Source organism: Diorhabda sublineata, chromosome 7, assembly GCF_026230105.1.
Source record: "Diorhabda sublineata isolate icDioSubl1.1 chromosome 7, icDioSubl1.1, whole genome shotgun sequence".
NCBI classification, from domain to species: Eukaryota; Metazoa; Arthropoda; class Insecta; order Coleoptera; family Chrysomelidae; genus Diorhabda; species Diorhabda sublineata.
In genome coordinates, this window is record NC_079480.1 from 26,685,647 (window position 1) to 26,697,961 (window position 12,315).

Below are 12,315 nucleotides of genomic sequence, written 5' to 3' on the forward strand. Positions count from 1 at the left end.
GAGGATAGTTTTTATTCGTTTTAAGTCTTCAAACCCTAAATTTTGTCCATTTGATGCCTCGTTTCTTCTAAATAATAAATACGGGAAGCAGTAGAGACTGTTACTTACATCACACCCATGTGCAATCAGTCAATTTTTTCATAACATAACCTCCGATAGGCTATAGATAAAAGACAAGTTCATATAAAAGAATAAATTTATTACCAAAAGATTTGGTACACTTTAGGTTACTTTTCGACATAATTACCCGAAGAGATTGAGAAATTTGTCGTATTTGTGGACACGCTTTTCAATACCCTCTAAACAGAAAGCTGTCGCCAATGAATTCGAGTAGAGTACAAAACAGATCTTAAAACTTCTGGAAATTCCGTAGTCAAAGTAGTAATTGTGCTGCGGTTTTCTTTAACCATTCTGTCAAATTGCGTCCTTGACCCCCTTCATCATGCACCATCTTTAAATTTTCGACACCATTCACGCACAATACCATCACTCATGAATTTTTCCCATTCTCCGATGGATTTCCGCATCACTATGGCCTTCATCCCGTGGAAAACGGTTCACACTTCGCAATTCACACTTGTTGAGAGCATCAGTAATGGCGGACATGTTTACGTGGCTGTAGCACAACGCCGACTGACGCCTGAATGCCAACAATAGCGGAGTGTGTAGTGCGAGACCTCTCGTAGTTAAATCGTGATCAATATATTTGATTTCAAACGTACCCTGTTATTTTTTTTTAAGGAAAGAGGAAATATCAGACTATTGTCCGTCGTTTTATCAAAATACCCATTTCCACACCGATTATTGCATTTGTGACCTACAAGTGCACTGATTTCATGTGCACACGGATCGGTCTTTGAACGTCACTCAAGACTGAGGCATTGAGAGGGTTGGGGATTTACTAATATGATCTAATATTCCGATGTGCAGTGAAGGAAGATATAGCAAGTGGCGCCAGGCAAAGTAAACTGCTGATTTCTCGATGTTTATGGATATGGATTCTTAGTTTTTTATTGGAGTTATATTAGAATTTCAACAATAAGAAACAGGTTGTACCAAATTGGGGTTAAAGATTCTCTTTTAGGTCTCAAAAGTTAAGACCATCTATCCACGATTATATCTGAATTCATTTAAAAAAAAATCAGTTGCCAATAACTTTTATTTCTAAACCAACAATTTGTAATCTAACAAAAATTAGTTTTAATTTTTATGTCTGCTTTAACAAAGTTATGTACGAGTAAGTCAATTTTATAACCTACAAAAAAATGAATTTAATCAATTTTCACTATATCTTTATATGATTTACCCCCAAAAACATCGCTCTATCCATAACACCGAAAGCCCCGGCACGCAGTTTCAAGCTGCTCTGACATTTCTGTAAAACGACCATAATATCTTTCTTCAGTGGTTCTTCGCAATCATACCAGGGTAGATTATATACTGCCACTGCCAATTCTAAACTCTAAAATATAATATTTTACATATTGAAATCTAGGTTCTGAACATCAATTCTTAATCAAGAGCAATATTGTCGACTTGATTTTGGTCTGATGTTAGTAGACGCTTCCCGAAATGTCTTATAAAGACGCTTCACCTTCAAGGTCAAACTATTGCTCTTGGCACTAACTAAACATAACCCTTTTCTCTTTTGCTACACAATTACTTCACATATGGTCATGATAAAAGGCAACAAATAAATGTTAGTAGTACCAATCAACAGGAATAGATTAACCGCTGAAGACAAAAAGGTTTGTTTTATAAAAGTGCTCGATACAATCAGATGTTCCGACTAACATTGGAAAAAGAAATATTTAATTTTACAAAAGTTCTGAATACTATCAAATACTCTAAGTACTATTTGATTGGTTCTAAAACTAAAAAACAACTAGATTTCTCACTTGGATTGTAGCTTGCAGGCAATGGCACAAAACCAATAAATTTGCAATTGCAGGTGCTTTCAGGAATCTATTAACACAGTTTCATCTTCGCATGGCTTTGATAAAAAAATTACGTTTCGTATTTCATTGTACGTTATCTCTATCCATGTCATGGCCTTAAGCAAATATTTATACAAAATGAAGCCTACACGTTATATGATAATATCACAAAAGCCAAAAAACCTAAAATAGGTGAATATCTTTCTCTTGAATAGCATATATCAATATACTTATTATTTATTCTAATGGTTGTTCTTTACGAAAACCAAAGACAGTTTCCAGGCATTTTTAAATTAGTTTGCTCTGGTTGTTATTTACTATAAATAGATTCACGCTGAAACAACATTTTCAAATTGTTCAAATTAACTTTGAGAAATGTCGGAAGACATATTGGGCATAACATGAGTCGTATAATTCTCATAATGGTCTTTCAGAATTAAATGTTTATTCTAATCGCCAATATTATAGTAAATACAAAAAGCGATTGCCTCTGTTTAAGGAAGCTTGATATAGTGCAAGACAACGTGCAATGCAATGTAAGACGCAATATTTCTTGAGTTTCTGATCTGCTGATAACACGTCTCTCGCCAAGAATTTCTTGGTTGTCCTAGAAATTTTTTAACTGTTGTTGTTCTTGTACGTTTTCTCGTCTTAATCTATAGTTAAACTCATGTTTCTCCTTGTACTATCCAGCCAGGACCTGGCCCACCATCGTCTGGGTGCCCTTTCATGTCCATCAGACTCCAGAAGCAAGGTAAAGCTGAGATATTTATTGTTAGTGATACACTGACTCCTTTTTTCTCATTTACTTCACCTACAATTGTTATTTTCATTTTTAAACCGCACACAATTACTAAATAAAATGTGAAGCTAGGAAATTGCATGCAATTCATTGCATGTTGTCAAGCGGCCTTTAGGGTAATATTGAAAAAGATCCAAATGTGTCTATTCGTCATCTTGCTCAAAAAACTGACCCTCTGTCCAATTTAGCGTGTGAGCTAGCATGCGTAAAAAACGCTGCAATTAATCCTCCAATTTGTTTCGAAAACCAGACAAACTAACCGTTTCAATCGTATTTAGAAATGCCCATGGTCAACCCAGTGGTATATAGACAAGATCACCAACTTTTTATACCTTGATTAGAAACCATCAAAGATCTAGAGATCTACGTTGGGATGAACTACTAACACCCTGTAGCACTGCAAAGACTCTAAAATATACGCGTTAGTCGTTTGAAATAAAAAAAATTCGTTAATATTACAAAAAATACTTGTATTTATTTCCTAATTCTTTTCAAGCAATAAAAAACACCCTTCATGATTGATATTTACAGGACATGTTTTTATATCAATTATACTCTTCGCTAGTTCTCTAATAACAGAAAAATTTTAACCTCATCTTGAAGACGCTGGCCACTGAAACAATCCATAAATAATCCAACAAACCATCCAGTACAAACCATAAAAGTAGATAGTGACTTTACCTATAACAATAAACGCTAGTGAATTTTTTGTAATGAATAAATCAGATCAAGGATTTTGATATAAATAAATTGGAAGTCAAATGGTGGATGGGGCATAGCAGCTTGTTTATTTGGAATTTCTATAGAAACAAAACTTAGTAAAGAGTTAGTCTATTCCATATGTGTTTCCAGAATATTAACAACAACAGTTCGACGGAAGACTCAACTCGAAAAAAAGGCATAATACAATACAATCTAGTGAGTTACAAATTTTTTCATGATTCTAAAAATAATCTTCTGAAAATACTTTTAAAAAAATTGATTTGTCTCATATCGCGTTACAGCGATCCAATTTTTATAAAATTTGAGGAGAGTATTCGGAGGGATCCAAATCAGGTTAATGTGGCGGATGAAAATTAAAGGGTCTTATCTTGTTCTGATAAAATAAAGCTTCTCTCTTCAATGCAATCGTGTGATCTTAAATTCGGCATCAAAATATGTCAAGAAATCAGCATAATATTAGGCAGCTACGTTTTTTCTAATCAATCAAGAGAGATTACACGTTTGGAGCCCCAAAATACTGTAGCCACAACCTTTTTGGTCGAAAAACGGTTTTTACGTACTGTATTTTTATTTCTGGAGTAAAGACTTTTGTCATCCGCTGAGTAGTCATTTTTTAATCAAACTGATCTCGTTTGACCTGAAGCAAACAATAAATTAAAACTAAAATTTCCCATAAAATCGTCTTGATACAAATAAATTGAGAAAATCCGTCTCTGATGAGTTATAAATTTTTATTATTTATTGCAAATACGTTGATATCTATTGCAACTATTACAAACCTGATACAAATTAATGTTAAAATATATTTCAGCCTCCCCCTTTTCTTGTTAAACTTTTTTCATATCTTTTCTCGTCAACAACAAGGACCGTGAAGCCGGTCCTGTTTCCTTATGATGGAAGCGGCGAAAGTTTATCTAATGCGGATGTTCTCGGAAATCATTTAATAATCTTTTTCTACATGTTTTCATATATACAGCGGAGATTGGTATATTGTTTTTTAAATCCAATTTCTAGGAAAGCCTTTTTAATGATTTGTTTTGATTAGTTTGTTTACTTTCTAGAACTATTCTAGAAATTCTTTATGGTATAAATAGTAGCTTGTTTATCAGCTTATGTCAGTTAATAACTGAATGTCGTAGTATAGTAAAAAGTAACTGAATTTAAATAAATTGTATAAGTAGTGAATAATTAATTATTAGTAGGCAATTATTATAATTAGTAAGTAGTGTAAGTGTTTAAAAATATTAAGTAAGTAAGAAACTGCATAAATTTTCCTATCTTTAGAAATGGTTTAAATAAATAAGAAAAACATCTTTCAACTTCATTCAAAAACTTTCAAAATATTTAATTATATTTTTCCAGTGGAATTGTTATATGTTAAGATAGACCCACACATTCTCGTGGGCTGCATTACAATCAATTTTTATCAAAGAAACTTCAAATATTTATGGGAGGATACTTCACTTTTCATCTACAGTATCTTTAAAGCATAACTGTAGATTTGTAACTCGACCTTGGGAAACAATGAAATTAACACAAAGATATCAAATTCTTATCAGCAAGTTGGTCTATTCCACACTAGTCACTTAAAACAACTTACACGTAGCCAGGAATAAATTCCAATGCCGAGTACAGCCGCTGTCAAAACCATATGTGTGAACATGAATATACTAAAAGCATCATTTAATTTTTCTTCCAGCCTATAACAGTAAGAAAATAATCTGTTAAGATTGCGGGAATATCTGGATAAAATAAATTATTCGGATTCTTACCCGAAAATAGAATTATGATATCTGACAGCAATATTAAACTTTCTTCTTCTTACAGTAGAGTCTCTGTAGGTAAAAGCTTCCACCATAACATGTTTCACGTGACGTATTCTTATTATTATGTGTTGCATAGTTTCAAATACTTGCCAAGCCATCAGTCCGGCCAGCATATAAATATGATGAGCCTATAAATGATACTGTTTGGATTTTTCTATGAAATTTTTTTGTATGTAAAATACAGGCTAAACTCCATTATACTCGAATAGCTCCAGGGGCGCCTAAAGTGTGGAGATGCTTGTGGATATTGATCTTGAAGTTTGGTAAGTTCATAGTACATAGTTGGATTGTAAGCCCAAAGGCGTCTGCAGGTAAACTAGATGCTAATGAGCCTCGTCTACCTATCTAGTAGATCTTGCAAGTACTGTTTTAGATGGGATTACATTGAAGAGTGCGTATGAACATCTGCTATTGTAGTACCGGAAAAGTTAGCGACCTTTCTTCTATGCTCTAAGTTGTCGAAGTTTCAAATCAACTCTGGATCACCTATAAGCGATTTGCTCTTCTCTGTATTTAGTCGGTAATCCTCACAATACACTTGGAAGCCGAGCTGCAGATGTGAAAGCAATGCTCCAAAAATGAACAAATCTGGGCTTTTCAGAGGATCAAAGCTGCTGTACACAACTTAGCTTTAAAGTGAGCTTCAAGTTTTTGTGAAACTGCCTTAGCTAGTTAAAAAATCAAGAAAAATATGCAAAACATGAAAATATCTTTGCTTGAAACTCTTTTAAAAAATTAAATTTATAAATTTTTACTTTCTGGTGAGTTTTTACTACCACTTCGCCTTGATTCTACTTTGGTTAGCGATTTTTAGTCTCTATATTGTTGAAACTCCATAAAAATGTAAACATTCAGCAAATGCAGCCTTAGTTGACTTTTATTATGGTACTAGAAACTAACAAAAGTACGAAAGACCATGTAAGATCGATTAGTTCATAGTTACATTGTGTGCGGCGAAGGGGCCGTTGAGCACATAGGTCTGTACAGATAGACCCGTCGTGACCCGTCTTGTCGTTACCAAATGCGGATATCAATTGAGAAGCTGATCAGGCGCTTCAGCTTGAACACTTTGAGGATATTAGGTGAGCTGGGAGGCTTGTCCAAGTATTAAAACAACGCTCTTGTGAGTGGAGGACACTCACAGATGAGGTGGTCTGCGATTTTATGGACCAACGGCACTCCGGATCGTCCGTGATGCCCATGGTGTGGACATGGCGTCTTATATGGCTGTGCTCGTTTAAAAATCCGGTCATTAGTCGGATTTCGCGCCTGTTTAGTTGGAGCAGTTGTTTGGTGTGAAACGCACAAGGTTTATCTATATGTGCCTTTGCTTGTCTCATGCCAGGTGTCTTTATCCATCTCTGCAGAGCCCGCCTTGCAAGTAGACCGTTCAGAAACACGGTAAAAACACTTTTAGCTGCACTATCGATTAGTTTGATTGATAAGAACATGTCTTCGTTATGCACAGATCGAGAGTACACAATTGTGTTTTATTAGAATTTCTAAATCAATATTGACTTTGGAAGAGCGTTTCAGCAGAAATTTAAAGTCAACAAGGGAGGAAATTGTTGGAATAGTTGTTCTTATTGAAGACGAGCGGAGTCAGAAATACGTTACCAATATACTGGAAAGCAATCAGTTAACGCTGTCCCGGGTAGTTTTGACACATCGAGAGATCGGAAGCTAAGATAAAAGGCCTATAGATTTTTGAGACGATAAACTTTAAAACTTCAACAATTTTAACTACATTTACCTTAAGCTCGAACTGTAAGAGATACTTTACAAACCGTGAGAAATATTTCGAGAAATGCTGACTAATAAACACCGTGTAGTTAGGTTAAGATTTGCACGAGAAAATGTGAATTGGAATATTCAAGATTAAGGTAATGTATTTTTGACGGAAGAGTCCATATTTTGTTTATGTACCTCAGATAGGAGAGGAGATTTAGAAGTATTTTCCTTTTAACATATGACTTTCAATGAATATTGTAGGAGGGTCTATCAATTTGTCTATATTACAGAGATTTTAGAGCCACATGTGTTTATGCAAAATAATGCACGTCCCCTTGCTGCCAGAATAATACATCAGTACCTTTTTAAGGTAAATTTTGTAGTTTTAGATTGACATGCACGCAGCCTGGACTTAAACCCTTTCTGAGTTAGTTTCACTATATATATTACATTACTTCTATATCACTTTTTGTCTGTTATTAATTTGAACACAGAAAAAAGTTAAAACTATATAAATAATAATAGTTATTCCATGTCATTGCAAAACAATACTTGTTTCGATATAAGAAGTTTCAATAGTGAAGTAGCCCTGTATATAAACATATAATAGGTTACTCTATACAGAATAACTTTTTCTGTTTACTTCAGATGATTGAAAACTTACCCCAAAGATTTCAAATAACAAGTAGAGCTCACGTATTGGAGAATAATCGATATCGAAAGGCATCCAAGTATATGAAAAAAGTCCACAAACTTCATTCATATTATATAGTTGATTTTCCAATTTGCACTTTTGAGTTTTAAATATATTTGACGTTAAAATAATGGTCCATATAAGCAATTCCAGGTAAACAAAATGTATTTTAGCGTATCTATTAAAAGCTTTATTACATCTATCGAAATCTGTAGGTTTCCCGAATACTTCAAAATCTGATATGAACGTATACATTTTGGCAGCAGATTTTATTTTTATTATAAAAGCCCAAATTAAAGCGTAGGCGGTTGAAAATGAAACTGCATATGTTAAATCCAAGTCGATATGGTGGAATTTTCCATCTAAAATATTTCGTAACAAAAATTAGTAGTTTATCTTTTCCACAATAATTTTACGTTCCTTAATCGATCATATTTTATTCCATAGAAGTTTCCTTCAAGCTTTTAATTGAGTTTAGTTCATAAATGATAAAGATTCTGACTTCATAACCTATTACAACTTTTAAGGATATTACATTACATAGCTATATCTATTCGTTTTAAAATTTTATTTTCTTTTGAGAAATAAACCTCCCGTATCAGTTCACCCCATTTAGATGAGTGAATTGATACAGGATATGAATTTAATAATGAATTACTTTCTAAAGCTATTGTGGTGAAATGAAGCACGTTTTCTTTTTCAAAAAAACTTTATTTACTTGAAACACATTGTTTGTTTCTAAAAAATTCACTTAAAACGTATTTTAGAAATTGCAGACATCCAAAACATAAATAAACTAGCTCTCTGATATCCAGCCAAACAAAATCCCCTTCTACATTGTTGTAAAAAAGTTACTTTACATTTCTGGAAGATCCACTGGTGTTTTTAGTTACACTTGTGTGTCTTCTTGCATGAGTATCTTATAATCAATTCCTTCATCCATTTGTTCCAAGTATGTCTTCTTCAGTATCCATTAATACTATCCGCGTCAGCTCCATTAGTTTGCTATTCAGAGTTTCTAATTCTCCGTCTAACTTTGATTCTGGTGAATTCTCTCCAGCACTTTTCCCTAGATCAACCTACTCTTCTTTTTACTTCTTGTTCATGATTTTTCTTTCCGTACATATTCTTACGTAGCGTTAACCGAAAATAAATTTTATTTAAAGAACTTTGACTTTCCTGACTCCTTTACTCTCGGACTGACTTTTACTTACATATTAAGAATCTAATCAATAGGTTAAGTCAAGTAAGTTGAGTGAATTGGGCGTTATGTTCACAACAAGATGTCTCAGAAAAATGAGAATCAAGAAAAGATCAGAAAGAGGAGGCTAATTATTTGGAGACAATTTACAGTCGTAAAGCTAAGAGGCAATAAGAGAGCTCTAAAATTAGAAATATAGATAACAGGCAAACTTTTCAATCAGTTTTTGTTTCTGAAAATCTACAGTTTTGTCTTACGCGAGAGAAACTGTAATGTTACAATGATTTCTTCAATGCTTCTCGCAAATTATGCCGTATCTATTCGGAAAAAAGTTTCCAAAACTTCAAGCATAGTTGTCAAAAAACAAACAAATTTAGGTTTTTCAGTAGATATGTAGAGCACGACCTTTACCTACATACTCCACGTTCAGAATTAATCAAGGGCTCAATATTTTACAATGGAAAAAAATGCACAATCACTTGCCAATTGAAATAAAATCGATATCATCTTTTCCCGTATTCCGCAATAATTTCAGGGCATATTTACTGGAAAGTGCTAATTCCGAATATGCTGCATACTGGTTTACTGTATATTGAAATTTTATTTTATTTGTTTTATCTTTATTTAATTATTTGAATGTTTGTTCTTTAGTTTTTACAAGTTTTAGTCTACAAATCGTAACATGTCCCTCTCTCTTAATACATAAATTGGACAATTAGGATAAAGAGACTTGTAGAAACTTGACTTTTTACGTTTAACAACCACTTAAAGAGCGGTGTTAATGTAGTCGACAAAATAATGATGATGCTCAATATTACCAGTATGAACGTGTTTGTTATAACTAAAGCTAACAATCTTGAAACGATGACATTTAAAAGTGAAAGGCTTAAGCATTTGGTGTAGGCTGTAATAAATAAATTGATTGTACTCGTACATCTAAAATTTACCAAGAAGTTTTTACTGGAAAATAGGGAGGAGCAATGCTTGCATACCAACAAAAGATTTTGTTAAAAATAAGAGTAAATATTGTAAAAGAAGCCAAGCAAAACACTTTTGTAAAATTTATGCGCTTTATATAGAAAAACTAACGGTTTGTTGTAGAAAATATCCCCTAATAAGGAGATAGAATCTTTTCGTAGAAAATTGTATCATAAATTTTTTTCAATTTCCAAAAGATTTTTTCTTCACATTGTTTAAATCGTCCCATGCGAAGGTAGCAAACTAAAAAGATAGTATTAGATCTTGAACTTAGTGAATCAAAAATATTCGGAATTGACCAGAACGGGGTTTTATTAAAAGAAAAAGAAGACGACTTAGAGTCGTAAAGTAAAAAGGCGATGAAAAAGTGCTATAGGTAGAAATATAGATAACAGTCAAATGTCTGATAAACACACTGGAGACTTGTAGAAACCGGAATTATTACTTTTAACAACGATTTAAACAACGGCGTTGATGTAATCGACAAAATGATGACATCTATAATATCGCAAGTGGAACAAAAAAATGTTTCAGTAATTTTTTATGTGACGTTGTTTAGGCTTTAACATTTGGTGTCGGTTCTAAATTGATTTTACAGGGAACATCAATTCAAAATTTTCAAGTTCTTACTGGAGAATGAGCTGGAAAAACGATAGCAAATCAACAAGATCCTACTCAAAACAACAGTAAAGGTTCTAAAAGAAGAAGAGGAACAAAACGCTTTTGTAAATTCTATAGGGTTTGCACAAAATGGATAACGGTTCGTGGAAGAGATAATATCAAAGATTAAAGAGATAATATTTTTCCATAGAAATTGCTTCAATAAATTGTTTTTGTCACATTTTTCTGTTCATTTTTCAAATATTCTTGTTTCATATTTGTTACAAATTGAATCGTCCCACACATTGATTTCAATTAACAAGTTTCTGACTGCTTCTTTTGGGGCTTCTTCCGAAAATAAACAACGTTCTAAAAAGATTCTTTTAGGCACCATTCCTCAAGTCCACGACAAAGCAGATGTAAATCATTCTGAAATAAGCAGTCCAGAAATACTTCATGGGTTCAACGTTTGAATAAGTGATTTGCTAGCGAAGATTTTTACTATTTTATGTTACAATTTTACTTTGTTTTTAATAAAATAATGATCACACCACACCTTGTTCATGAATAGTCTTTTCGAAAAATGTAAAAAAAGTATTTAAAAAACGATCATGAAAATAGAAACCTGCATTACTTCACTTTCAGGCAGCTCTGTGTAAGTACTGACAAAATATGAAATATTTACTTACTCTGAACAGTATTTATTAAATGCATTATACTGCTTAACATCGGGAGAGATCCTAATAGAGATACACCTAAAAACTTTAAGTAAAAGACAATTCCAGGTTCGAGTTCGGTATTTTTTGAAGGAAATGCAAGAAACGTTCTCAATATTGATAATGACGCTGGCATGCACGTTATCGAAACTTTCTTATTTACTGTGGTCGGTGCCATTTTTCACGGTATTATCTATTAAACGTGACATAAATCTTGAATTTATAGGAACTCTCTACTAATAATAGCCTTAAATATTAATAAACAGTGAAAGGGTTATTTTAATGGTCGTAAATTGTCTAAAATATAAATGAGGGACGAGGAGATAAAAAAATATTTTAAATTATTTAATTTCTTTCCGGCATATGAAATTACCTCCCCCTACAAACGGTATCTTAAAGTAATGTTTTAAATTAATTATTGTTACTGAAATAGTTAATTTTTTACATTGACAATTCGAAATAAGAATCAAAAATGACGTTGCAATGTGAAAACAAGCAATTTTATTTTCTGTTGCCTACTGAACACACTGTTTACACTACCATTAGGGAAGGAATCTTTGGAAGCATTCTCTCCACATGAGTCGACACATTTGCAACTTGAGTTTACAACTTGACTTCGCAACGCACAATCTGAATCGTGCAATCGGAGTTGTGCAAGCTGTTTGCAACTGGAGTTCGCACACAGGAGGGCCATGTATGCAACTTCAGTCCGCAACTCTCGGCTGATAGTCGGTTTCAGTTGGCAACAGAGCTCGGTCGAGTGAAATTACATTTTTTATAATTTTACTTTATATAGTGCTAGTTTTTCAAAGTACATTCTAGCAGTGATGAGTCTGAGGAAGAAATGATAGATTACTATCAGTACAGACGGTATCTTTGAGGAGGAAGAAGGAAATATTGGTGTCATCCATATATTCAAAAAAACTTAAGCCGCAGGCTGTTTGTTACTGCCGAAGAACTGAAAGAAACAGATGCAAAGTTTTGCAGCATTCTATAGGATGACAAAAGAAAGCTTTGAAGAATTGGTGAGATTGGTTGCTCCTACAATACAGCCAAGCCTTCTCCGTCACATCTTTTTTTGAATAACCAGGAAGGTGGTAATTGTAC

General features: G+C 33.3%; 1 protein-coding gene across 1 annotated transcript; it reads right to left on the bottom strand.

Annotated features, from left to right (window-relative positions):
• Nucleotides 1–1,145: 1,145 nt before the first annotated feature.
• Nucleotides 1,146–11,386, bottom strand: LOC130447116 (odorant receptor 4-like). The gene is made up of 7 exons (XM_056783772.1): nt 11,182–11,386; nt 7,684–8,075; nt 5,235–5,416; nt 5,063–5,183; nt 3,331–3,420; nt 1,307–1,462; nt 1,146–1,255 (listed from the first exon to the last, which is right to left on the bottom strand). The coding sequence occupies exons 1-7, from the start codon at nt 11,384–11,386 to the stop codon at nt 1,208–1,210; spliced, it is 1,194 nt and encodes a 397-aa protein (XP_056639750.1). The 3' UTR covers nt 1,146–1,207.
• Between the last annotated feature and the right edge of the window lie 929 nt (nt 11,387–12,315).

Coding starts and splice junctions, on each gene's coding strand:
- LOC130447116 (XM_056783772.1), bottom strand. CDS start 11,386: ATGGCACCGACCACAGTAAATAAGAAAGTTTCGATAACGTGCATGCCA. Junction 3,421..5,062: donor GAATTTATTCCTGGCTACGT/GTAAGTTGTTTT, acceptor TTATTGTTATAG/GTAAAGTCACTATCTACTTT. Junction 1,256..1,306: donor ATAGAGCGATGTTTTTGGGG/GTAAATCATATA, acceptor ATTTTTTTGTAG/GTTATAAAATTGACTTACTC.